Source organism: Sesamum indicum, linkage group LG4 (assembly GCF_000512975.1).
Source record: "Sesamum indicum cultivar Zhongzhi No. 13 linkage group LG4, S_indicum_v1.0, whole genome shotgun sequence".
In the NCBI taxonomy this organism is placed as follows: Eukaryota; Viridiplantae; Streptophyta; class Magnoliopsida; order Lamiales; family Pedaliaceae; genus Sesamum; species Sesamum indicum.
In genome coordinates this window covers 15,593,964-15,621,908 of record NC_026148.1, presented here as the reverse complement: position 1 = coordinate 15,621,908, position 27,945 = coordinate 15,593,964, and the positions used below count along the sequence as shown (strand labels likewise).

The window sequence follows — 27,945 nt, the reverse complement described above, 5'->3', positions numbered from 1 at the left end:
TAAATTTAAAATAAAAGAATTCAAAATGATTTTAAATCTTGAAGTCAAACATGGAGAAGGTGAGGTGGATGGAATTTTTCATACTAGGAAGAGCCAATTTTGAAATTTGAGAGTACCAGCCCTAAGGTCAAACTATTGTCCCTTGGTAGAGAGAAAATAACTTGATTTTCATACTCTATCAAATATAAATAATTAATGTCAATATCTTTTTTTCCTTTAATCAAAATTAAAATTAGATCAGAATAAATTCGTTGCGGGCCAACTGATCGATTAAGAGAACTTAATTGTCCTGGAATGTTCTTTTCGTCAAAATTTATTAAGACATTGTTCAATTTGATCACCGTAGTCCCAACAATACATCAACAAGTCAAGCCCAATCATCACTCGAAAAGTACAATGGGTGGATAAATACTTTTAGTCCCATAAGATGAGACGTTCAGCACTTTTAGTCTTACTCTCAATTTAAAAAAAAAAAAAACACTTTTAGTCTTCTGTTTACGAAATTTTTAAAATAATCTCAAATTAAAAAAACTCGACACATTTAGTCCTCTACTTTATGGAATTTTTAATATGGTCCCAAAATTGAGAAATATGCCATATTTAATCCTCTGGTTTGCAGGATTTATAGAACCAAATGTGTCAAATTTTCTCAATTTCAAACTAGCAGATGACTAAAAGTGTTAAACCCCCTATTTTATAGAACTAAAAGTGTAATTTTACCATCATAAACTTTATAGAACTAAAAGCGTAATTTTATAGACTTTGATGAACTTTACATGTGATATTTCAAAAATACCCCTCATAAAATTTTTATTGTAATTAATTTAATCAATTTTTCATACTAAATGCCCTTTTCACCAAATCTCATGCACTAGAGTAAAAAATTACTATTACCTAAAACCGATGGTAAATAATTATCATTATTAATTATAGTCAAATAAAATCAATACAAAAAACTACGTCGTTCTTTTTTATTAAGTGTTTTTATTTATTGTAAATATTTTAAAAATATATAAATTTTGGAAACTAAATAACTCAAGTTTGAAAAAATAAGAAAGGTGGACTTTGAAAATTAAGGTTACTGATCTTTAGTATTCACCATAAACACTTGCCTATCATTTAAAGTATTTTCATAATTAAAGAAAAAAAAAAGAGAAAATTACAATATGCTCCTCTAAAATTTGCCTTAATTATAAATATTTTTTATTATTTGAAAAATTACAAATACTTTTTTGAAATTACAAATACCTTCCTACAATTAGTTGTCACAAGGGGGTATTTGTGATTTCAGAGGAGTGTTTGTATCTTTTCACACAACGCGAAGGTATTTATAATTATGATAATTTTCAGAAGACCCTGTTGCAATTTACTCTTAAGAAAATCAAAATTCTAAATGTTCACCTTTTGGTCAAAATGAAAGGATTGAGTCAAAGGACCTTTTTCAAATATAATATATAATAGATATTTATAATTACTCCAAATTTCAAAAATAGTAACTGTAATTCACTAAAAAACCTATGAGTACATATAAATACTCATAACAAATACATAAAAAGAACATTAAAAAAAATTGTAACATGAAACTTACCAAATCACTTAAAAATCAATTCACAAAAACCTTAGATACTTTCCTAAATTTAAGAAAAGGGATGAATAACAATTTATCTCCATGTGATATTGAAAATGAGCACATTATCCTCCTATAAAAAAAAAATACAACAATTTACCTCCTTTTAGAGGGAGGTAAGCTTCATTTTAAAAATCATAGGAGGGTAAATTGTTGCTACAGGGAGGCAAATCGTTATTTATTTTTTTCATAATGGGATAATTTGCTTATTTACAATTTTACAAAAGGATGGCTTAGATACTGTCTCCAAATTTTAGTTTTATCCAATGAGAGAAAAGATAACATATTCTATAGATTTATGTACTTGAGTAGTTGTTGTGGATTTTGACTTTGGTCAAATGCTTTTCCCAATATATTCTTTGTGTATATTCAATAGTAGTAATAATAATGTACTTCACACCCACATCATGTGATGATATATTTGTGTACTTCCAAACAAGCATGGCCATAATATTATCTCCTAATTATTTAATATTATTTATTTGTCTTTGCAAGAAATGGATTATTACACATTATTATTAATTTTTCATAATCTCCATTTATAAATTCTAGTAAAATATTATTTCAAGAAAAATTATGTATTTTCCTACTCTAGTTATATGTTTTATCATACCAACAATCACTAGAAAAAATATTATTTTTTTATAATAATTAATTATTATGATTGAAAGTAAAATATTGCAATGACTATTAATCGTTGTTTTTATAAGTGAAGCCAAAATATTAGTTATAATTTAAAATTATAATAAATATTTTTTTATTATAGTTGAAACCAAGATAAATGCTTATTAAGTATGGTCAAAATTTAATTTATTGTATCAATTAAGTGTGGTGGATAATTTAATTTACTCTAATTTAATCAAATTTGATCCTTAAATTATGATAATTACATCGTCCTCCCATTGAATTTATATTACTTATATTTATAAAAAATTATACCTTTAATTTATATATATCGAATATTAACACAAAATATAATATTAATTATAATAATGAATTCGACTCAAAACTTTTGTTCAAGATGTCCACAATTAACATCAATAAATAAAAGAATTATAATTATGTTAGCACCCTTGATCTATAATCTTCTTATATAAATTATTTTTGCTTTTTATATAATTACCGGAATTATCTTTGACGGTAAAATATAAAAATAGTTTGTATAATGATATTAACGTTTTTAGAATGTGTATGCGTAATTTTTTGAAAAATAAAAATAATTTATATATATGATGTTGACGTACTTTTTAGTGTATGTATTTATCCAAATAACAAAAATAATTTATTTAAGTAGATTATAAAATATGAGGTGTGAATATAATTATTTCTATATAAAATAAATAAATAAATAAAAACATGGTTAAGTTCTCACCCTCAGAAAGTAAGAATTACTTGTCGGGGAAGAACATCTCCCAGTTTTGGTGGGGCCCGCCCCAGACAAGCCCCCCACCCTGCCTGTTTGGCATTGTCAATTCCCAAAACGCCCCTGTCCGTTATTCTTGTCCTCAACAACATTTCTTATAACGTTAGTAGGCTTCCGTTAAACAAGAATCAGATTAAGATCTCTCTCTCCATCTCTCTCTCTCTCTCTCTCTCTCTCTCTCCCCCCTTCACACAACATTAATGCCTTAAGCCTCTCTGATGTTTTTATGCTCGCTGATGTTGGAGGGGCGAAGAGTACCAGAAGAACAAGAAAAAGAAATATATTTCAATAATTATCCAAGACTTTTGTATTGGGAATTTAAATTTGTGTGAAGAATTTTCATTTTCAGGTTTGTGGAAAAACATGTCCTTTTTTGTTTCTCCCTTCACAAAAATACATTTGACTTGTTGTTTACGTCTCTTGTTAGGTTTGTGTTTTGTATTTGTCTCTCTCTGTGTGTGTGTGTGTTCTTCATGGAATGTTTTGAGGTGGGCTTCCTGCAGATTTTGATTCTCTTACATGATTATATTGAGGGGTGGTTGCAATAAATTTGAGGTTGAATAATGGATGGGTTTATAATTCTTTAATGAGTTTTGATTTCTTGGATTACTACTTGTATGTTAATCAAACCCCTTTATCTGTCTGCAGTTGGGGTTCTGTGTGTATCTGTGTGTGTGTGTGTGTATTTTTCTTCTTCTTCTTCTTTTGGAGGGTGGGGGGGTGGGGTGTGGGGGGGTTGATGAGGGTAGGTTTTGTGTTTTTTCACAAAATGTGATATAATGTTCAGGAATGTCAAGGAACTTTGACAGTGAGGTATATTCAGGTAGATCTGTTCATCATAATGTGAAAGTAGTGATTTTTACTTGATCAAGAATGAGTAATAATCAAGATTTTAAAATAATATAAAGCAATTGATGAGGAAATTATCTGAAAATAGTGCTTAAAATGCTGCAATAATTGCATCTTTACCCCTGTCTTTTCTTCCTTCCCTGATGTTTTTAACTAGGAATGGGGAAAAGAGGGGGCTGGGCTACTGCAGTGAAGAAAGTTTTTGGATGCCAAACAGGAGGGATAAGAGGAAAGGTAGTGAATTGATTTCATCGTTTTCGTCAATTCCCTCTAAGTATGCTGTTCTGAAACGGAAGCATAACCGTTTCGTTCTTTTATGATCAGAAAATCAGTAAATCAGAAAAACAGTTGGGGAGGCGGAGGAGCATAGATTCAGACGCTTCCAGTACAGAAGATGCTGTGGTTGTTCGGGCAGCCCATTCTCCCACAAGGGACGTGAAGTTGACGGAAGTTGACAACCAACAGAATCAGCATGCTTACAATGTTGCTCTTGCGACTGCTGCAGCTGCTGAGGCGGCAGCTGCAGCTGCAGCTCGTGCTGCTGCAGAAGTTGCCCGGCTCGCTGTAGCTGCCCGTAGTTTGGGTAAAACGAAAGAAGAGCTAGCTGCTATCAAGATTCAGACAGCATACCGAGGGTACTTGGTATGACGATAGTCTCAATGATGTCAGAAACAAAATATTGATGCTTCTATACGCCTAAAATGAAGGAATTTGTGTTTGTTATTAATAAGTTTCATGACAGAAATAGGAAGGAATTATGTGCTTTTGCAATTGTTTAATGATTGGATCATACTTAACATCTGTCCATAGTTGTTATATGCTGTGAACTTATTTGTTATTCATTGTCTAACTTTAGGCAAGGAGAGCATTGAGGGCTTTGAGAGGTCTTGTGAGGCTAAAATCATTGGTCGGAGGCCACTCTGTGAAACGCCAGTCTGTGACTACCTTGAAATGTATGCAGACGCTGGCTCGTGTGCAATCCGAGGTTCGTTCAAGGAGAATCAGAATGTCAGAAGAGAACTCAGCTCTTCAGCGACAAATTCAGCAGAAACGTGAGAAGGAGCTTCAGAAGCCGAGTGTATCTGTAAGTGTGCCTTTGAATCCGTTGTTTTGTACTTGTTCCTCTTCAAAGTTCTTGTTTAAAGAATCCATGTTATGGGAAAAGTACTGTTTCTCTGTCTCTGACAGTTGTTTAAACTTAAGTAGCTTTTTCCTGAGTTATTGATTTATGGCGACAGGTTGGAGAGAATTGGAATGATAGCACACAGTCCAAAGAGAAGATTGAAGCAAATATTCATCACAGGCAAGAAGCCGCTAGCAGAAGGGAACGTGCATTGGCTTATGCATATTCACATCAGGTAATATATTCATGACAATTTCTATAGCAATCGGAAAGGTTTTTATGATGATCGTCGGTAGCAGCAAAATCTGGATTGAAATAAACGGCAACAAATAGATATTATCTTGATGAACAAAATTGAATAAGTCATTATGCTTCAGATTACAGTGGTTGTACAAAATGGTGATTGCCTTTCTGGTTTACTGCGATTTTTTTCTGTCAGTAGCTTTTAGCCATAGCCTCTGTATATTGAAGGGGAACTCTGAGAATCCTAGATTGTCTGACCTGGACTAAACTTTTTGTATCAGCAAACATGGAGGGGCTCCTCAAACTCTGCAACCCAAACATTCATGGACCCAAGAAATCCTCAATGGGGCTGGAGTTGGTTAGAGCGATGGATGGCTTCCCGGCCATGGGAAAACTTAAATGCCACTGACAAAGAACTAAACAGTGACCATGTTTCCGTAAAGAGTGCCAAAAGCCGTTCCATTTCCAGTCGACTAGACACCAAATTGCAGTCTCCAACAGCCCGGAAACTGAGCCAACCTTCCACCAGGCAATCACCTTCGACTCCTGACTCGAAAGCTGCACGTAAGGTAAGGCCAGCAAGCCTCGGAAATGGCATGGACGACGATTCCAAGAGTGTGAAAAGTGCTCAATCAGATCGTTGCCGGAGGCACAGCACTGCAGGCTCATCAGTGAGAGATGACGAGAGCCTTGCAAGTTCACCTGCTGGTGTTCCAAGTTACATGGCTTCCACAGAGTCCGCAAGAGCTAGATCTCGGCCAAGCCCACTCGGATCAGCAGAAAGAGTTGGGACGCCCGAGAAAGCAGCATCAGGTGGTTCTGCAAAGAAACGTCTGTCTTTCTCCGGTTCTCCTACCGGCCCCAGGCGGCATTCCAGTCCAGCAAAAACTGTTATTAGTCCTGCTAAGGACGCTACCAAGAACCCACAATAGATTTAACCGTTACAATGCTTCTAATCCTAGTAAAGCAAATTGAGAAAGTGAATTGGTTAAAGTTGATACGTTTTTTCTGACTCGGGTTTTTCTTCTTCCTCCGACAAATTACAACCGTTTGTTCATAGGTTATGTTGTTTGTTACAAAACCGGAGACTGGCCACCTGGTATTGAGAGTGTTCATTGGAGTGGTTTGGATTTTTGTTTCACGTTTCTCTTTTGTGCAAACTGTGGCTTAAGAGGTTGTTCATATTCTTACCTGTTGTAACTGAAGTCATTTGTGCTGTGTTGTATGTTTTATCCAAGGTTTCGTGTTACTAGATTCTTATATTTCATTGTATTTACAGAAACATTTTGAGTATACTTCTGTAAAGAACAGAGCAAACGGATGGATCCATGGATGAAATATGTCGACTGGATCTTCTATAACAAATCAGTATTGCATCTCGTCACATTCATATATATATATATATATTAAATAAAATAAATAATATAACATTTATAGAATACCCCCAAAATAAAGAGATTGTGAGTTTAAATTCTACGAATATTGGAATTTAATTTGCTTTTAATAGTAGTATATTTGTCTCTTTATTTACTTTGAATTTGTTGATTGATTTAAAAATATTGATATATTGCATAAGTATTTTAATAATAACATGTTGGTTGATTAATTTAAAACTATGAATGTAATTTATTTTTAAAAAATAAAAAAATACGCTAAAACAATTTTGGTTTTAAATTAGAAAAACTTTGCAAACATTTGGAAAAAAGGATGTCTGATTTTTATTCTTATCTTTCTTAAATGACTTTATTTCCATTTTTTTTTAATTCACCATATTTGGACAGGACATTGTTAAGTGATTATTGAAAAAAGAAGAAGAAAAGTTTACATTTGTTTTAATTTATTAAGTTGAAATTATTTTTTTAAAAAAAAAGGAAATAAATAAATAAAGTTGAAAGTAGGGGCTTGGGATTGATTATCCATGAGGACAGTGACTGCAATGAAATTAACAGAAAATAGAAGTCCACAAAAATATAACAAAACCTCGTCTTTCTCGTACAAAACCAACCTCAAACCCACAAGGGATCCAACTCCTAAACCACGGCCGCCAGCAAATGCAGAGCGAAACAAATCATCCGCAGTTCAGCAAAATCAAAACTCGCAAAGCTGATCAAATTCCCAGTCTTCTTCCGGAAGAAATCGTCGAAGAAATCCTGTCAAGACTTCCGGTAAAATCCCTCTTGAAATTCAGGTGCGTTTCGAGATCATGGTATTCTTTGATCGGCAGCAAAGAATTCATCAAAGCCCACCTCGAGAAGTCGACAAAGAACACAAATTTCACCCACCACAGGCTCGTTTTGAATTTATTCCTACCCAATCATACCCTCAGGCACTGTTCTTTAAATTCCCTGTTGAATGAACCCGTTACCGATGCGTTTGTGTTTGATGATCCTATGTATAATCCGGATTATTCAATTCGTATTGTTGGTTGCTGTAATGGGGTGATCTGCATTCTTATAGACAGAAAACGTTTTTTCTTGTGGAACCCCTCTACGAGGATGTCCAAGAAATTGCCTGATATAGATGATAAACTGAAGCACGGTGACATTACGAAATTCGGGTTTGGTGTCGATGGTTCTGGTGATTACAAGGTGTTTGCTGTTTTGTCTGTGTTTTGGATTACTGGCAAATACCAGGCTACAGGAAATGTATACAGTTTAAAGACTAATTCTTGGAGAAGAATTAAGGACAGGGACGAGGTTTCATTCGATGAAGGGGGGAAATTTGTGAGTGGCAAGCTTCATTGGGGCAAGAAATCAGGCCGGGATCTTCGGTGGGATATCGTTTCGTTCGACTTAGAGAGGGAGGTTTATGGAGTGGTGGAGCAACCAAGTTATAGGCAGGGTGGTTTTAAACCGTCGTTGGGAGTGCTTGATGGATGCCTTTGTGTGCTTTGTGATTATTGCGATAACTGTTTAGATGTTTGGCTTTTGAAGGAGTATGGAGTGAGTGAGTCTTGGAGTAAAGTGTTAACCATTCCTTATCCTCGTGATGGTTGGGCAGGTCCATTCTCGACCCCGTTATTTATAGGTCCAGAACGAGCAATTTTGGTTGTCAATGGATTCATTTTCGTAGTTTACTGTCCGAAAGATAATCAGCTTTCAAGTGCCCGAATAGTTAACTCTGATGACATTCATGGAGCAGAGGTGTATGTTGAAAGTTTGGTGTCACTTGTTTCTGATGGTGAATGATCGAGGCAAACTGAGATAACAATGTTATGAAAGGTAAAAGCAAAATCTTTGAATGATGTTTTGAAAACTTTGCTACTAGTTATTTCCTTCGGTTTGATCAACTTGACCTGTAAATCCGGCATTGTCCATCTGTTTTTCCTTCTATCATGTGAATGTGATTGTTTATGGAGTAACTCTGGACAAAGTAAAGTCATTGTGTGCTATGAAGCTTAAGTGTCTCTTTTCTGGCTTATGTCAATATTTGGCGTGTAAGGATTGGTTGATCGTCTAACGTTTCTTGATCTGTATTAATAAGGAGTTCTTAGTAACGTAACGTGGAAGAAAAACACGAAAGCAGCCTATTGAAAAGATCCATGTATTTTATGAAAGAAAAGTTTATTTAGCTATGGTGGTAGGAAACCGAAAGAAGTGAAGGGTTGTGCATCTTTGAAGTGTTTGTTCTTATGGTTTGATATTGTCAAGGAAGAGCTGATGCTTCATAGTAGACGACAAAAATGTTTGTTGTGTTTGCTGCCTTCTGTTGTCTGGAACATCTAGAATTCATGTTTGGCAGTATGGAGTTTATGAAATTAAATCGGACAATACCTTGCGCCATCCAACATCCCACGCGGCATCACATTTATTATAAACAAAATTAATATAACAATTTTGTTGCATAAAATTGTCGTGCAGGAGGAAAATGTTAAAGAAAAGTTTTCATTTGGTTGAATTTCTATGAAGTTGAAATTTCAAGGAAAAAAGAATAAATTAAGTTGAATTTAGGGGCTTAGGATTAAATACCCACGAGGACAGTGACTGCAATGAAATTAATAGAAAATAGAAGCCCTCCATAAAAAGAAGGGTTAAATTCTATTTTATCTCTTATATTTTTCGAGGAATAGATAAAAAATCTCCTTATTTTAAAAATAGGCTAACCACCCGTTGTTAGATATACTAACTGAAGGTGGGTTGTACGCGTTTCAAGTGCGTTTGAACTTAATGTTTTTGACCTGGATTTTAACCCTTAATTGATTAATATGTTCCCATATTGTGTTCAAAATTATAATGATTAAATTGACTTGTTTTAACCTTGTTTTCAAGTTATTTTTCTTTTGTACTTTCATTCCTTCTAAAGATATAAAAAAAATTATTTTTAAATATATTTACGTAAAATATCAAAAAAAGTAGAAAATCTATAATAAAAATTACAGTACAAAGATTAATATACTAAAATTTATTTTTGAAATTTAAATATTTATATGAATATAAATGTTAATCACCTATAATAGTTATATTTTATTAATTAAGTAAATTATTATTTAGTTTAAATATATGAAATTTATTATAGTATTTATTATAAACAATATTTATAGTTAATTACCATATATTTATTCAAAATAAAAATATAGTACTTTTCTTGAATTATATTTAAATTTTAAAAAATTAAATTACTTTTCTCAAATTTTTAAAGACTTTTTATTTTTAATAATTTTTAATTTTTTTCTTAAATTAGGTGATAGCGTTACCACCGCAGCATATAAGGACAGCGTTTGTCGCCCCCAATCACCCTCCCCTCTGTTTTTGGTCTAGGCGACGATGATGTCACCTAAATTTGGCCTAAGGAGCATAGACGGGGTAGGCAAGGGGTTGGGGTTTGAATTTTTATATATAAAATAATCATTTTTTTATTATGTATATAATATAAATTCAAATATTTAATTTTTTAAAATGAAACTGAAAGAAGTGCAGGACTAGGATGGCTGTCCCTAAGTTGTTTGCTTTTCCTGTCTTGTTTCTTGTGCATCTTTGAAGTGTTTGGTGCTCCATCTAGACATCATGGAGGAAGATATAAGACATCGAAAATGTTCGTTGTTTGTGCTGCCTTTCTATTCTCTATAACATCAAGAATTCATGCTTGGCAATATGGAACTAACTCGGGTCGAATTTTCTGTTGCAAACTCTATTCCGTTTTACTCCATCCAACACACACGCACCACATGTATAAAAAAAAATTCTAGATAAATTATATGATGTCATTATTATTCATGTCGCGTTTGTATATTTAATAAAGTAGAAGATGGAATAAAATTTGCAACGAAATCACCAATTCGGAGCTAATTAGACAAGGTTATTTAAGAAACACCTAAAGCGTTAGTTGCAAGACCAAAGGGCTTTGTTAAATGACGAGGTTAGTGAAACATAGGTTTTTGAGGAAGAAAGTCATTTTAGGTTTTCTTGCATTAAGATTTGCGTTGGCATGAACATGTTGGTTTGTTGGTGTGTAAATTAGATCTCGTCGAGCTGAATACACTACTGTGCAAGTTTGTTGAATCCTTGTCGAGCTTTAGAGTCGAGTTGAATACACTGTCGTTCAAGTTTTGTTGAATCCCTTCTCGAGCGTCACAGACTGTGTTTGAGCATTGAAAAAGTTTTATCTTCTTATACGCATTTCATTTTTTTTTATTACTTGAATCGAGCTTGAGCTGTGCGTTCTTATCGAACAAAAACTGTGCGTTCGATTGGTTTCTTATGTTTAAAGAACTAAGCTCAAGCAGAGTGTGCATAAACGAGCTCTATTCCACACACTCTCATAGTTTAATAAATAAAAATAATTTTTAAATATTAAAACTCGCTATTTTTATCTCGAACTCCAAACATGTTTATGTAATATTTGTAGTGTTTTTTATTTATTCATTTTATATATATAATTTTCTTAAGGGAAAAATGAAGAAGAAATGAAGAGATAAAAAAAAACCCTAGGGTCAGTGGTGTAATGCGCATGTTTATCTTGCGTGTTTGCTTGATTTTTAAATAATAAAATATTATTTTATATGAAATATATAATATATGAATTATTTTTTTATGAATATATTAATTTTTATAATAATTATGATAATAATAACAATAATAATATAATTTTATTTATTATTTTTTTCTTTTGCCTTTTCTTTCCCTTCCCTGACCTCTTCCACCTCCGCGTCCATGTCAGCACCGCACCTTCATCCCTCCTCCACCCCATTGCCGGCCCTCGACGTCCCCCCCTCCCACGCCCCCAAACCGATCTCCCCTTGTTGCCACCCCTCGCCTCCCCCTCTCTCCCGATCCTCCTCCCCCATTCCCCCTAGCCGCCGTCCTTTCCCCTTCACCTCTCTTCCGCCGGACCTTCCTTCTGTCTCTCTCTCTCTCTATATATATATATAAATATATTAGATATAACTAATTTTAATTGTATATTTGTATGTTATACGTACAATATTAAATCAAAATCGTTGATTCAAATTAAGTAATATATAGACAATTAATCTACCAATAAAATTCGGTCCTAAATTCAAAGTAAGATCCAAACTATTTAAATAAGAGTATAAATACTATTTTATAATATATACATATAAAAAAAAAGTCCGTGCGTGAAGTACGCAAAAATATGCAAGGATGTTTTGCTTTATTTTAAAAAAATTGACGAGTAAATTGCATTTAACCTTATATACTTTATATAATTATCTATCATAATTAATTATATTTGAATTCTAACTGTAAATAAGTTAGAAATATAAGTACATACACATCAAATATCCTAATTCCTCTACTCAACTACTAAATAAGTAAAATCCAGTCAACCCAATTTGCTCCATTTAAAAGGATAAAAATAAATCGTTTTTAGGCATCGTGTGGCGTTTACGATGAAGACCAAATCCTTGTTTCCTTGTTTGTTGTTAAGGGACATTTTTTAATTTTAGTCCAAATTATCCATCTAAATTGTTTAGTTGGATGGGACAGAATCAGTGCTTAGTAAGCTACAGTAAGGGCCTCGGTTGGGGCTATGAAGCGAGAAACATCTTTTATCTTTTGTAAAATTACTTTTATATCTCTTCCTGAAAGGTGTTAGTGCAATATGTTTCAAGGAGTATTCGCGCAAGTTTTACTTTTAAATAGGGGTGCAGTTGTAATTACAACTATAATCTCAAAGGATGTAGTTATAATTTTAAAAACTTTAAAGTTCGTCAGAGCCCGGCTCATCTAACAATCAAATTCAAGCATAATTTCAGTATCGGCATTAATTTCAAAATGAATTCTGAACGCTTCCATGTATACTTGAGTTTGATTTGTTTACACTCTGCACATACAGATTTTCTGCTGTTATATACGAAAAAAGAACATAAGTCACTGATAATCATTTTGCCCAATAATTAAGGTTGAGAAGTTTGTCTCCGAACATAATGTATGTTTTTTATAATTAAATTTGTTCCACTTTATTATTTACTAGAGATAATTACTTTTATCCAACTATTAAAGAAAGTCTCAGGACTAACAGAATTGGAGAGAAGAGTCGTGTGATACATATAAATTTCCCAATAAATTAATCAATATATTAATTTAACCCATATATTAATATAATTAAAAACAATAAATAAATTACAATAATTCATATAAAATTATATAAATACCTATACATTAAATAAAATTCAAACCCATAAATTTTAAATTTATTCATAAAATTTCAATCTTATCCACTGATACAACATTGGATGAAACAAACTGCATTTAACGCCATCCCAACCATAGATTCCTTCTTTCCTAGTCAGCCCAACGTCAGAATCTATCCATCTCCCCCATTAACACATCATTAAATACTTATTTAGTACTAATCTCCCTAATTAAGATAATAAATACTAAAATCCCCCATTACTTAAGAAGTTGCCAAGAATGCCCTCGTGATTTTGAGGTTTGGGTTTGGGTGGTATATACACTCTGTGTGTATAAATATTTGGGTTTAAATACAGTTACCACTCTTGAAGTATTCATCCTATATCAATTACCCCTTGAAATATTAAAACCTTCAAAAATCTTCCTGATCTTTATTTTTTAAGTCTAAAAAGTCTATTTTACCCTTAAAAAAATAACTTTGTGTAAAAAAAAATAAACAGATTTTTAAAATGTCAAAATTACTATTTGTCTAATTCTAGTTCCACTTGTTCATCGATCTGTTTTTATTTCGTAATCCTAAAATACTTGTACCTCATTTTATTTTAAATAATTTAAACATGTGTAAAGTCACCACATTTAAATATTATATATATATATATATTAATTCTATATTTTTGTATTAGTCATCAACCCTTTTGATTTTATTAATTTTATATTTGTTTAAGTAAATTTTTAATCTGATTTTACAAGCAAGTGAAACTAAAATAATATGAGCTCCAATTATTTTAGGATTACGAAAATTAATTGTATATACATATATAAACTTATTCATCAAGCTCATTTTGTTTCCGTAATCCTAAAATATTAGGGACTTGTATTATTTTAGTTTCACTTGTTTGTAAGACAAAATTAAAAATAAATTTTTACATGCATATATATTTATTTAAAAAAATATATAATTAATAAAACCAAAAGGGTTGATGAACTAATAAAAAAATATAGAATTAATATATCTATATATATATGATAATTATATAAATATGATAATTTTATGCATGTATAAATTTATTTTTAACTTTATTTGACAAATAATTAAAACTAAAATAAAATGAGTCGCAAGTACTTTAGGATACAAAAGAGAAAGGTAAAATAAGAGATAAAATATTATCTTTTGAATATAATTACTTTAGTTATCGCATTTAAAATTGCATTAAAAGTAGTTATTTGCGGCATCATGCTTTATTAGTATTTATGTGAAATTTTATCATTAAATATAGGATATATTTATAATTACAACTATGATATCACAGAATATATTTATAGTGTAGTGTAAAAGATCATGAAACTCTTTAATCAAGATTGTAAAATTCTTTTCTTTATTATATCAATATTTAACTAAATTTTATTTTCTTAGAATAATTAGTAAAAAACAACTAATAATATTTGTTTTATTAATAACAAAATTCGAATAACTTTCCAAAATATGAGTACCTTAATTTGCCCATATACTCAAAATATTATAATTAAATTGCAATAATTCATTTATCTACGAGTAAAATTATTTTTATTTTAGAAATTAATGTAATATATCTATGCGTAGTAAAAAAAATTATTTAATTTGCAAAAAATCAGTAATATGTTAAGTTAGGGCAAATATCTATCTTTATTTATTTTTTTAATATCAATAAATTCAGTAAATTTTAATTATCGGATAAATCTATTTATTGAACTGAAAGCAAATTACAAGATTCTTAAATATAATTTTTTTTATATTATAAAATTAAAGCAGGGGCATTTAATTATCCCTTATTACACCTCAAAATCAATCAAGACATGGTGAAGAAAAGTGGGGTAAGTTCTTCACCTTTTTAAATCACTTCTTTTATACTTTAATTAGTGAAAATTAATTAAAAAAAGTTAAGTGCAATGATTGAGACATGACAATATCAAGTGAGTCATTCCATCAATACTTTTGAAATGTCAAATATGCCCTTTGCACATCATGCCACAACAGTGACATGTCAAAAGGATAAGGATGAAACTGAAGGGCATTCTCGCCATTTCAGTTGTTGTGAATTAAATAAATTCTGGAAAAGAACCTCTCCTCCTTCCTCTCTTTGTTTGTTCTTCCTCACTCTCACCATATCTTTCAGATTCCCCAGATTTGCTTGAAAATTGCAGAATTACATAAATCCCTTATCCGAAATTTTATTAGCCTCATAAATTTTCTTGAAAATTCCCTGTGAAAATTGTGTTTCCCAGGTGACAGAATTTATCCCATTATCTACATTTCTTGCTGCTCGAATGTGTAAATACGTACACTTCCCATTTCACTGAGAAGTCTATCCACACATATGATATACATATATTTTGCATGTATTTGTACATATATACGGTTGCAGACAGCACGCGTAGACAAGACATCAAGAGTTGACTATGTTTCTATGATTTCCTTCAAGAATTCCACCTGCCCATTGAGTTGATGCGGTTCTTATTTGGTTTTGATGGGTGTGGGAATTCTTGATGTTATATTGATTGGCGGGGCAATTAAAGGCTGATTTTGTGTTTTCTGTGGGATATAGTTCTTGGGTTTGGAATTAATTTGTGTTTTGGAAAATTGGGATATTCGTATGAGTTGTGATTGAGCTAGGGTTTTGAGTGATGGTGGTGTCAGGGAATGACCCTTTGGAATCGTTTTTGAATTCGATTCAGGTGGTTAAGAATGCGTTTTCGCCTCTAGAATCGAATTTTCGGAAAGTTGCCAAGAATTTCGAGCATTGCTTTAATGGGCCTTCGAAGTATGCGAACTTGAATGGTAGTGTTAACGATCGTAATAATGAGGTGGTCGCAGCTCAGTTGGATTTGAAGAAGAAGAGTGGTCAACATGTTGTCAGTGGCAATGATCGTCGAAAAGGGAAAGTTCCAGTCAAAGTATTTGTGGGAATCTTTATGGAGAAGGATGGAAATAATGTTCATAATAACGTGAATGTTAGTTGTGACGAGGTAGAGAAATTTAAGGTAAATCTCTCGAAGAAAGGATTGAAAGAGAGGTATGGAAGTGATAATGGTGGGAAAGAGGATAGGAATTCATATGGGAATTGCTTGCCTTTTGATTTGGCGTTATCCTTTTTGATTAATGGTTTTGTACAGGCCTTCCCAAGACCGTTGAAGTCTGTGAAAAAGCGGGTTCAGAAGATGAATAATGAGGATACTTTTGTTTGTGATGATTCACATATCAAAGTTGAAGTGAAGCCGAGGGCTACATGTGGAATTAAGAAGGAGCAATTGAAGGCTAAAGAAGGGAAAGATTTGCCATTTGAGTATTTTATAGGATTTGTGGTTGATCAGTTGAATCACTTGCCAAAGTTTGATGTGGGTGTTCAAGAAAATGAGTGCAATAATGCAGAGTGTAAACCTTCAACGGCCCCTGTTAATCAGTTTGACCACTTAAAGGCACTTTTCAGTATTTTAGAAGGTAAAAGAGCAGATGTGAATGGATTTTTGGGGAATTTGAAGTTTGCTCGCGTGGGAGGAGTGCCATCAGGTATTGTTGAGGTGCCTTCGGTGAAAGATGTGGGAGATGAGGGAATTAGTAATGCTGTTAATCAGGAAGAAAGTGGAGGCAATTCGCCACAAAAATTGGGCAATGGATTGCTAAGTATTCCACTGTCCAATGTCGAGCGTTTGAGATCGACCCTGTCAACTGTATCATTGACGGAATTGATCGAGCTTTTACCACAAATAGGGAGACCTTCAAAGGAAGACCATCCTGACAAGAAGAAACTTTTCTCTGTCCAGGACTTTTTCAGATACACAGAAGCTGAAGGTATACTTTTCACTGCAAAATCTTTTTCATTTGACTGAAAAAGCTTGAAATTGTTACAAAGGACATGCTAGTGTTGTAATTACAAGGAAAATTTTGAATGATAATGTTCCTACTTTTGATCTGAAGTTGTCCCTGATATGCTGTACATTTTCTCTTGCATACCCCGATAATATGCAGCACAACTATATATAAAATCAAACTTATTTCAATTGGCAAGTGGTTACTTCTGAGGTTTTTGTATTTGCAGAGCACTCTTTATGTGTCCAATACTAGACAGTTAACTGCTTCTGAACGAGAGAGCCGTATCTACTTAAATGCTGAACATGTTTGCTATTGTAATCATGGCTGGAAGGAGCCTCAAGCACAAACTTATACACAGGACTTTCTGTAACAGAAATTCTTTCATGCCCGTTACGAAGTATGGTAGTTGTTACCTGCTGACAAAAATGACTCAATTACCTGACAAGCCATTGATTTAGTAGTTAACCTTTCGTAAGTGAATAATGATTTTACCTGAGGATTTCAGTGTGGTGGGGCTTCTAGTTGTCCTCCTCCTGTCTGCTATTACTATGCTTAATGAAGGTGCTAACCTTTTTCTTGAATTAGAGTTGGACTGCAGCTATAACGCCAATCTTTAAGTGCAAATTATAAAGCCAATTCTTTGCATTTGTTTAGGCTAGAGTCTCTGCGTAGTAATTGTTAATCACTGTAAAAATAGAGTAGCCAATTATTGAAAATCTCCTTGGGCAGGTTACTTCCATCCAGCTTGACTAGGAACTTCCTCTTCCAAATACTTGCCTGTGAAGGGCTTCCATAAGACAAGCTTGTGCCAAATAAGTTATTCGTAATTGCTTTGACCTTGTGAAATTTCATTATCATATGACTTTTCTGCTTACTGATGCATGCTTTTGGTTAGTATCATTGTAATATGAATGTAATTCACTGTATGCAGGAAAGAGATTCTTCCTGGAGTTGGACAGAGATGGTGATGGACAAGTTACTCTGGAAGATCTTGAAGTTGCCATGAGAAAGAGGAAACTACCTAAGAGATATGCTCATGAATTCATGCGCCGTACTAGGAGTCACTTGTTCTCGCGTTCTTTTGGTTGGAAACAGTTCTTATCCTTGATGGAACAGAAAGAACCAACCATTCTTCGGGCTTATACCAGTCTCTGTTTGAGCAAGTCTGGGACACTACAGAAAAGTGAAATCTTGGCATCCCTGCAGAATGCAGGACTTCCTGCCAATGAAGATAATGCTGTGGCAATGATGCGGTTTCTGAATGCTGACACTGAGGAATCTATATCTTATGGGCATTTCCGGAATTTCATGCTTTTGCTCCCATCGGACCGACTTCAAGAAGATCCACGGTACGTTAAGCCTGTTAAGGTTTCCCTTCTGTCATGCTCTTTATACAAGTAATTTGATGAATGCGGTCTTTGTATTTCATTGATCTGACTTGTTTTTACATTAATTTTTTTCATAAGAAGAGCAAACACAACGATATCTACAGGGAAAATACAAGTGCCATTAGGAAATTTAAGCTGAATTTATTTTAGGTTTTAACTTTTTTTTTCTTGTTTATATCCGTTCAAGTGTTGGAATTCCATGTTGAGGAATAGATTTAATTATTTAGCTGAAGGATCTCTTATTGGAGTCTTTTAAGTTGGGAATATGTTATGAGTGTATAGTTTTGTCTAATCCTGGTAGAAGAAGGGTTTCCTTAATCCAGTCTTTCCTAGTCACTTCTCTAGTAGGATCAGGTTTATTTAAGTCTATGAATCCACCTTAAAACTTCCCATGCAATTTTGTCCGCCAAAGATTTAGGTTTCGCAACTCTCGGATGATGAGACTTTTATTCCCTTAGATTCTTCAAAAGCTTTAGAAGGTTTTGTTACAGCTTTGGAGTGATCACAAAGTCCAATGTTTTCACATCCACCTAGTATGGTGTACAATAATTCATTTTTACACTTAGTGCTGCTTGTTTAATTCTCCTAGTATCAGGTTCTGATAGCAACTAACACTGACTTTTACTTTGTGACTTGCAGAAGTATCTGGTTTGAAGCTGCTACTGTGGTTGCTGTTCCTCCATCTGTGGAGATACCTACTGGCAGTGTTCTAAAATCTGCATTGGCTGGAGGTCTATCCTGTGCGTTGTCTACAGCTTTATTGCATCCTGTTGATACAGTTAAGGTAAAGTCTTGAGAAACAGATACATGTATGGATAGGCGATGTCTGTTTTGATCTCTCTTTTGCACTTTGATTGTTTGGAAATCCTACAGATGATGATTTCATGAATTAATGGTGATTGTTTGATCGCATGTTGGTAGGCACACTGCTTTCAAGTGTTTTCATCCTGTTTCTTCTGGTGTTAGGGTTCATCTACAATGAGTCATTTGTTTCTCGAGAAACTTGAATTATATAAATGATCATTTTATGCGTACTGCTTGCTTTCAACTCCTCCCTATCTAACTATTTAAATAGATTGATATACATTGCACATGCGTTCATTGCTCAGACAGTTTGAAACAAGTTGGCTACGTATTTTTAGAGTTGCGCTGATCCCAAATACTACATCAACTCTTCTGTAAATCGGGGGCCATCTTCAGTAACCTTTGAAGTAGTTGTGATCTGTTTGTTCAGTGGTAGGATAAGCTGAGTGATTTAGCTCTACTGGAAGTCTTGCAAACTGTTGATGGGACTTGATTCCTAATCACGGGTTTCGTTAACTGTATAAGGAACTGCTATTATAAAAAGTAGATATATTGAAGCTTAATTTTCAAAGTTGATTTTGAATTACTATTAGGTTTTTTATATTTCAAGAGTTACTGTAGGCATAAATTGGAAACAGGACAGGAGAAGAAGCCACGCTGGAAATATAATTAGTATTGCAGCCAATTTTGGCTGAACACTTTGTCGTGTATTTTCAGACTAAAACATACATTTGAGGCCTGCCAAACTCATCTGCAAACACCTTTGATAACTCCACATGGTTTAGGTTTCCTGAAATGCATCTCTAAACTCTTAATTCTTTTCTTAATATTGTGCCTTATTGTGGTTACCACTTTCAATTACATCATTATGGTACAAAATGTGGTTTCTTTTATGAGGTGATTGAAGCATCTTATGATCCTTCACAATGACTTTTGATGACTAAAAGAATATGATATGGGGAATCTTAAAGTTGGTGGTTGAATGAAGATTGTTCTTTGGTCAATATTGTGTGTATAGATCCTATGGCATGAAACTAATACTACACAAATGAGGCAAATAGGAGTTGTTCATAGATTTTACAGGTTGTCTGATTTCAGTGTTCTATGAGACCATCTAACTCTTCTCAACTGATTTGTCTGTCAGACACGAGTGCAAGCTTCAACCCTCACCTTCCCGGAGATTTTATCCAAGCTTCCTCAACTTGGAACACGTGGATTATATAGGGGTTCCATTCCCGCATTTAATTATTGGTGCAGTCATGGTCTCCGAACTGGAATTTTTGAAGCAAGCAAGCTTGTGTTGATAAATGTTGCACCAACACTTCCGGAATTACAGGTTAGGCCATGATGGTCCGTTCTGTGATTTGCTCTTTTACATCATTCCTTTAGCAATGTTAACGGCTAGTTTGCTCTTTTGTGACAGTCTAGCTAAATAAATACTTCCACTACATCTTTTTCGCCTATGGAATCAACATTGTAATTGCCCACAGCATTGTTATACTTATGCTAGTATTTCTCTTTTGGGGGAGCAAAATTTCACTTTATTCTAAGCTTGTTGATACTTCTTCTGATGTTGAACCCACTCTGTTCTAAGTTGGTGACTTCAGTTATATGTGGAAATTTTATGTAGAATTTTCCCTTTTCTTTTTAATTGTGGTTGGTACGAAAGGTTTATCATTTGGAGAATGCACTATTAAGATTTTCATTTACAATTTTAATTGGATTAAGTCTGCCCATTTCCTAGTAGATACTTATTGTCAGCATTGCGTTTAGGTTCAAACTGTGGCATCATTCTGTAGCACTTTTCTCGGAACAGCAGTAAGAATTCCATGCGAAGTATTGAAGCAAAGATTACAAGCTGGTCTATTTGAAAATGTGGGGGAAGCTATTCTTGGAACTTGGCAGCAAGATGGTCTACGGGGTTTTTTCCGTGGGACTGGTGCCACTCTCTGCCGGGAAGTTCCATTCTATGTTGCGGGCATGGGTCTTTATGCTGAGTCCAAGAAGGTAAGAAGTCACCGAACTCTTTTCTGGGTTGCTGATGTTCTCTTGGACCTCTTTGTTATTTTGTTCTCTTTCCTTTGGTTCTTAAAATAATAGAATTGTTCAAGTTTTGGTTTCTGACACATGTGCTTCATCAAAATGGCCTTGTCGGCATCGTTGATGTTTATTCTGCCTGGATTACTTGAAGTTGATTTGATGCTGCTACTGGTCAGAGTAAGAGTACTAGAGTAGGCTATGACCTTCATGGCTAAGCAATGGGTTAAGAGAGTTAATTAATGCTGGTGATTTGACCACAAAATTAGGTCGCAGATTCTTGTCATACTTGCCTAGAATGTTAGTTTGAGAAGGCAGGAATTTTGCTCAATTTTAAGGAGGGCCTGGATATTCTGCATGGCAATTTACAGAAGATTCAACTGATATAACATTTTAAACGAACATCTCATGACTCAGTTTCTGACTTTGGATGATCTCTCGAAGACCAAAACAAACCAATTATAAACCAACTTTCTTTGTTTCAATGTCTTGATTGAATAGAAAACAATAGGATGATCATAAAGCAATCAAGGACCAATTTTTGTCCTGTTTAATTACAGCTACCTGATTCCCACTTGATTTCTTTCAGGCAGCCCAGCAATTTCTGGGACGGGAGCTAGAACCTTGGGAAGCCATTTCTGTTGGGGCTTTATCTGGTGGACTGGCAGCTGTCTTGACAACACCATTCGATGTCATGAAGACGAGAATGATGACGGCTCCTCAGGGACACCAAGTAACATTGTCAATGGTAGCATTCTCTATTCTTCGTCGTGAAGGGCCTCTTGGACTATTCAAAGGAGCCGTTCCCCGTTTCTTCTGGATCGCTCCATTAGGTGCCATGAATTTTGCTGGCTACGAGCTTGCAAGGAAGGCAATGAACAAAAGTGAGGAAACCGGTGAGCCCCTCGTGCAGAAATAGATAGCCAGCTCTGTCCCTTTCTCCGAGGTGACAAATCGAGTACCACTTTTAGCACCCTTTGTTTTGTAATCTGAAATCTGCCCGCAGGGAGAAAAAAATTTTGAGCTGTTCTCCAGATACAGCATCTGATATACCCCATCTATTCGTCGACGATTCCTTCTCTCTTGGCTACTGTTTTGATATGTTTTTTCAGGTTTACTTGTTATGAAATGCTAGTCTCTTAACATGGATTCATTGTTAAAGTACATGCTTACTGGTTTTTTCTTGGAACTAACTAATTTGTGTTTTTGTATATCTTTTCATTAGCATATATCATTCTTTGACCTCAGATGCAATAAGAAAAGGCAGAAGACAGTATTTTGTGAATGTACTATGTGACTATTAGGACAGGAAATGAAGTTCTGAAGACACCTCTGATGATAGTTCTTTTTGAACTGTTTGATGATAAATACTTCGTTAGCATTTCCCATGAAAATGGTACGATGTAATGCATTTACACCCCTTGCTTACTGCCTTTTTACATAAACTATTCCTGCGTTTTCTAAAATTACAAAAATCATCCTAGGTAGGCTTCAAAATCACAAAATGCTCTTGTTGGTTTCGTTAAATTTTAATATAATTTTTTAAGAACAGAAATATCCTCATGCATGTTTCTGTAATTATTAAAAGGTAGAGGAGATGACAAACTAATGCATGTGGAGATGGGTAATATGATCTCATAGATTTTTTTATTACTTATATTAATTTTTTAATTTAAATTTAAATTATTTTATTACTTTTTTAATTAAATTTTTATATCAAAATTTTACTTTTTAATAATTAAAATATTAAATTATTCAATTAATATATTAATAAAATTAATTACTAAATTACGAGTATAAATTAAAAAACTATCAAACTTTTATATTTATTTGAAATTATTATACCCTCTATTTTTATTTATAATTAAATTTTATAAAATTTATATGTAATAATTTAAAATAATTTATGCAGTTTATATTATCATTTACTTATTAAATATATTTTAAATTATTAAATTATTTTTTTATAAATAATTATCCCCTTTTCCCATTGCTATCGTCATGCCCACCTTCAACTCCTGCCTATGTCCTCGCTGCCGCACCCCATTGTGGCCTATGGCCTTTCCCCATTTGTGTTCATCCTTCAGCCTCTTTTGTTATCATCGGCCATCAAAATATGTATGTATAAATGTATAAATATATATAAATAGAATATGTTCAATTATTGCATATTTATACATATATAATATAAATATATGTATAATTTATTAATTTTAATGAAATTTAATTAAAAATAAAAATAGAGAATAATTTTTTTAATTTAAAATAATTTACACAAGTGTGATAATTTTTTAATTTAAATTTATAACCTAGAAACTAATTGTTATTAATAATATTAATTGAATAATTTAAATTTCAATTATTAAAAAATATAATTTTATATAGAGATTCAATATAAAAAATTAATAAAATAATTTAAGTTTAAATTAAAATTGGTATCAATGATAAAAAAAATATAGCGGGCCATATTATTTATTCCCATAAATATTATTTTAACACCCCTTCTACCTTTAGGTAATTACAGAAACATCCTTGAGCGCATTTCTATTATTGAAAAATTAAATTAGTTTAATCGAGTCAACAGGGGTATTTTTTAATTTTAAAAGCTATCAGGGGTAATTTTCATAATTTTTAAAAAGGCGACGATCGTTTGTTTAAAAGGACAATAGATGAGGGGGTGCAATTGCAACTATTCCTTATAATTATAAGTGCCCTAAGGTTCATTATCCTCCCCCTCTGTTTAGGTCTATGCCTATGTCGGTCACCCTTTTGCTCTGGTCTTAGATAGGGCTTTTAGTTAAGCACTAGCAATACTATGTTGTCTAAGAGGATTTACCTTTCATTCCCCAACTAAGAGCATAAGGTTGCTTTGGTTTGTAGCGCAATCAAGCAAGTCGCATAGCGGTCAGCGATAGGGCAGGTGCTACTATCTATAAGGCTTGGTCCTTCCTTCTGTTGCGCTCCTCCTCTTCGTTGTTGAAAATTACAAATACTCTCTAAAATTAATGATTGTCTAACAAATACTCTATCATTCTATAATAGAGGTATTTACATATTTGTTAGACAGTTATTAAAACCAACGGGTATTTATAAATTTTCAAATAATAAGTGGATATTCTTAATTTTCAGAAAGCCCTTTATAGTTTATCCATCAGTGAATGAAGACCAATGTTCTGAAACCCAAACCGTTCATCGAACTGGAAACAAAGTGAGTTACGGTCATTCGTTCAACCTTTGGATCAACCATGGTCGAACCAATGACGTCATATTTATGTCGTAAATAATTATTAATATTTTAAAAATAACATTAGAAAATAAATTATTAATATACTTGACAACCTAGCCCCCCCCTTTCTTTTTAATTATACTCTATTTCTTTGATTAATAGTTCAGTAGGATATATAATATAATATTATATATATATATTTTTTTTACATATTCACGGTTAGAGGTACCCTGCCATAGAAATGCCCGTAGCCTCTACTCCACCTCTCTAATGACATCATTGGGTAATATAAAGGCTGAAGCCCAATATACATTGAGTGCTGTGAGTATAGATTTAATAATCTGCAGACGTCCAACATAGGACAAGGAGATGCTCTCCCAACCCTTAATACGTTGATCCAACTTGGTAAGGAGTGGCTTGCAAACAATAGTCACTTCGGAAGATATAAGAGGTAATCCCAAGTATTTTAACGATAAAAGTCCCTCGGGAAAGTGAAATACCTCTAGCAGTTGTTCCCTTATTCCTTGGCCACCACGCGAGAGGATCAGGTGACTCTTTTGAGGGCTGCCCCGAAACCCAAACATGTCTAAAAAATAATCAAGTTCCCGTTTGAGTAATTGAACCGATTCCACCTTAGCCCGAGATAACAATAGCAAGTTATCTGCAAATCCAAGCTGACCTAGGCGAAGAGGTTCACACTTCCAGTGAAATGCAAAATTCATGACCTACTCTATCAGTTGCTGCAATATAAGGTTCAAAATTTCCATAATCAAGACAAATAGATATGGTGACATTGGATCACCTTGCCAAAGGCCTTGACACCAACAAAGAACCCATTAGGTGTTCTGTTAATCCTAATGGAGAAAGACGGAGTTGTAACACATTCTTCAATCCAGCAGATGAATCTATGCGGAAAACCAAACAACTGGAGCGCAGCCAGAAGGAAATCCCAATCAACAATATCATAAGCCTTATGGATATCCACCTTTAGTGCACAACAAGGTGGGAGTCGCTGCTGGTTATATCCTGTAAATAATTTTTGAGCCAGAAGAATATTGTCGCTGATAGAATGACCTGAGACAAACGCCTGGGTTGGCTAATAATTTTATCCAAGATCGAACTTATACGTTACACTATGATCTTAGTAATAGCTTTGTAAAGAACATTGCAGCATGCAATAGGACAAAAATCAGCCACATGATTAGGGTTATGGACTTTAGGTATAAGTGCCAAGTATGTAGCATTTACCTACTTCAATAGCCGCCCAGTAGTGAAGAAGTCAATGAACCTGCGTGATTTGAGAACCCACAATAGGCCAAGCCGCTTTATAGAAGGCTGAGGTGTAACCATTAGGACCAGGGGCTTTATCCTCAGCAACATGAACTAAAGTCAATTTTACCTTAGCTGCCGTAACAGGACGTACCATCTCCTGAGCCTCCTCATCAGTGATAATATGGTGAGCCCAGGGGCGTAAATAACGAAGATCAAGGAACCACCTGCTCCTCTCACCTCCCAATAAATTACTATAGAAGGCAATGAACTCTTGGATTACTTCTCGAGGGTCATTGATCTGAAAAATCCGCCTTTTTGTGCGTCGCTATGCTATTTTTCAGAAGAACACCCTAGCACATTGGTCACCTCCTTTCATCCATTGCATCGTGGCCCGTTGTAGCATAACTTGCTCAAGCTTCACCGCTTTCACATAGAACAGCCTACAACAATGCTCAAGTTGTAAAAGTAAGGTGTTGTGCCGGTCAAGGCTTAATAGCCGTTGTGCCACTTCAAAAAATTCCTTGGCACTGTGGACATTCTGCGATGTGTTGGGTTTGTTCAAGGAAAATGTTTGAGAATTAAGAGAGAGTGAGAAGATGGAGATTTTGCAGATATGAAGAGATCTGCTGCGAAGAAGAGAAGTAGAGAACAGAGAGAAACAACGGTAGATGATGAAAAAATTAGGGATTTGGCATGTATTTATACTTGACTCTAACTCGTCCGTTCACTCAATCCAGTACTAGGTCAACTGGTTCAACGGTTGAACCACTGAGTTAGGCAGTTTTCGCTAAAAAAAGGCGACTTTTGAGCTCATTCAATTTTCAAGTTTTATCTGACCCATTTTGTGGCCCGAGTGGCAGTCTGGACTGTTCGACCGTCTGAACTGGGCTGAGTTTCAAAACATTTATGAGGACATACCTGTGTGACATGGAGATATTTATTGCTATTGCTTGGGAGTCATCTCAAATGGGCTTTTGTAACATATATATTTTTTTTAATGATTTTCTGAGTCAAATATTTTATAAGATGATTTTAGGATTGATAAAATGTTAAATTTTATTTTAGAACAAATTATTAAAATATTTAGATAAAATAAATATATAAAGCTTATATACATAATAGTATAGTGAAAATTAAAAGAATTTGTTAAGATTTGTAAAAACAAGTAAGTTAGATATTTCCAATTATTCATGGATATTGTACCGTGGTCATTTTTTAAATATTATACGTAATAAGCGTCCACACATTCTAGAAAATGTTTTAAAAAACGTATAAATTTATTCAAATACTTGTTTTAGTATCATATCATAAATCCTTTCTAGAATTTATACATCGATATATTATTTTTTTTAGTTGTTGTTGGAGTGCATTTTTGACATACAGATGCCAGCCAATACAGGATATCCTTGTATATCATCAAATTTCAAAATTACGCCTACTAAAAAATATTAAAACAAGATACATACATCCATAAATTATTTATTTATGTAATAACCAAATCTTAGAAAAATAATTAAATATCATAGTTAGAACCTAGCTGATGTTGTCTAGTGCGTTTGTCTAAAGCATATATTTATTTATATATATATATATCATTATAATATATTATTTAGTATTTAATTATGACACAATTAAATGTCAAATGGACCTTATCACAGTGGGGAAAGGGGAAAACATTCCACCCTCAAAGAATCCAACTATTGACCTCTTACCAGAAAACAACATATCTATACATATATATATATATATATATATATATATATTCATATATAATCTAATCGATCGAAAGTCATATTTTTGGTTCTATATGTTAAGACTTTTTGTAATTTAATCCCATTTATTACGATTTTTTTTATATTGCATTTCATAAATTAAAAATTTTTCCATCTTTTTTTTGTGTGCATTTTTCGTTCAATGAAAAACGCACGGACATGCACGTGAGACTACTGAGGGCTCCGTTAATTACTGGATTAAGAAAATTATCAATTTATGAAACACAATGTGAGAAAATCATAACAAATGGGACTAAACTGAAAACGGCCCTGACATATGAGACCAAGCATGCGATTTTCCCTCAATTATATATATATATGATATAAGTGCCGAGTATATATGTTGATCAATAATTACTAATAAAGTAGATCAATATCCAATAATAAGATTCAAACTCATAATTTTTTGATAAAATATTTAATTTCGCCAACTAAATTAATCCTAATGATAAAAAATATTTGGAGTTAGGCAGGAGATTTTTGGTCTAAGTCTCAAATCTTTTCTTCTTAGTTTCCGCGTTGGTCTCAAAAGTCAACCACAAACCACTATCTCTAACCTCAATAGATAATGAGTTAATTTCATTTACACTCCCTTAAAAATAAAAAATTATATTTTTTATTAAAAAAATTAAAATTATATTTACATTTTCTTTAAAAAAAAATATTTTCACCTTACGCCTATCTATTAGGTTTTGAATGCAAAATGCTGATATTAGTAATAAAAGTTACATAGATTTTCAAT

General features: G+C 33.4%; 4 protein-coding genes across 5 annotated transcripts; 3 read left to right on the top strand and 1 right to left on the bottom strand.

Moving 5' to 3' along the window:
• On the top strand, positions 3,184–6,527 carry LOC105161150 (protein IQ-DOMAIN 1). Of its 2 annotated transcripts, XM_011078749.2 has the most exons (6): positions 3,184–3,399; positions 4,057–4,133; positions 4,224–4,541; positions 4,756–4,983; positions 5,138–5,257; positions 5,547–6,527. In XM_011078749.2, the coding sequence occupies exons 2-6, from the start codon at positions 4,059–4,061 to the stop codon at positions 6,195–6,197; spliced, it is 1,392 nt and encodes a 463-aa protein (XP_011077051.1). In that variant the 5' UTR covers positions 3,184–3,399; positions 4,057–4,058; the 3' UTR covers positions 6,198–6,527. The 2 variants fall into 2 exon arrangements, with proteins under 2 accessions (XP_011077051.1, XP_020549083.1); XM_020693424.1 differs by lacking the exon at positions 3,184–3,399 and having other exon boundaries at positions 3,809–4,133.
• Positions 7,216–8,705, top strand: LOC105161149 (F-box/kelch-repeat protein At3g23880-like). The gene has a single exon (XM_011078748.2). It carries the CDS (start codon positions 7,317–7,319, stop codon positions 8,451–8,453), a length of 1,137 nt encoding a protein of 378 aa, XP_011077050.1. The 5' UTR covers positions 7,216–7,316; the 3' UTR covers positions 8,454–8,705.
• Positions 14,970–22,139, top strand: LOC105161148 (calcium-binding mitochondrial carrier protein SCaMC-1). Its single transcript, XM_011078746.2, has 6 exons — positions 14,970–16,683; positions 17,636–18,053; positions 18,732–18,876; positions 20,041–20,232; positions 20,670–20,903; positions 21,523–22,139. The coding sequence occupies exons 1-6, from the start codon at positions 15,519–15,521 to the stop codon at positions 21,850–21,852; spliced, it is 2,484 nt and encodes an 827-aa protein (XP_011077048.1). The 5' UTR covers positions 14,970–15,518; the 3' UTR covers positions 21,853–22,139.
• Positions 24,414–25,585, bottom strand: LOC105161208. Its single transcript, XM_011078827.1, has 3 exons — positions 25,448–25,585; positions 24,962–25,255; positions 24,414–24,857 (listed from the first exon to the last, which is right to left on the bottom strand). The coding sequence occupies exons 1-3, from the start codon at positions 25,583–25,585 to the stop codon at positions 24,414–24,416; spliced, it is 876 nt and encodes a 291-aa protein (XP_011077129.1).

Excerpts from the sequence above, each read along its gene's own strand:
- LOC105161208 (XM_011078827.1), bottom strand. The coding sequence starts at position 25,585 with ATGGTACGTCCTGTTACGGCAGCTAAGGTAAAATTGACTTTAGTTCAT. Across the intron at positions 25,256-25,447 it reads TGGGTTCTCAAATCACGCAG|CCAACCCAGGCGTTTGTCTC; the intron begins GTTCATTGACTT and ends TAAAATTATTAG. Across the intron at positions 24,858-24,961 it reads GTGTCAAGGCCTTTGGCAAG|TGTGAACCTCTTCGCCTAGG; the intron begins GTGATCCAATGT and ends TTTCACTGGAAG.
- LOC105161148 (XM_011078746.2), top strand. The coding sequence starts at position 15,519 with ATGGTGGTGTCAGGGAATGACCCTTTGGAATCGTTTTTGAATTCGATT. Across the intron at positions 18,877-20,040 it reads ATCCTGTTGATACAGTTAAG|ACACGAGTGCAAGCTTCAAC; the intron begins GTAAAGTCTTGA and ends TTTGTCTGTCAG. Across the intron at positions 20,904-21,522 it reads TTTATGCTGAGTCCAAGAAG|GCAGCCCAGCAATTTCTGGG; the intron begins GTAAGAAGTCAC and ends GATTTCTTTCAG.
- LOC105161150 (XM_011078749.2), top strand. The coding sequence starts at position 4,059 with ATGGGGAAAAGAGGGGGCTGGGCTACTGCAGTGAAGAAAGTTTTTGGA. Across the intron at positions 4,134-4,223 it reads CAGGAGGGATAAGAGGAAAG|AAAATCAGTAAATCAGAAAA; the intron begins GTAGTGAATTGA and ends TTTTATGATCAG. Across the intron at positions 4,984-5,137 it reads TTCAGAAGCCGAGTGTATCT|GTTGGAGAGAATTGGAATGA; the intron begins GTAAGTGTGCCT and ends TTATGGCGACAG.
- LOC105161149 (XM_011078748.2), top strand. The coding sequence starts at position 7,317 with ATGCAGAGCGAAACAAATCATCCGCAGTTCAGCAAAATCAAAACTCGC.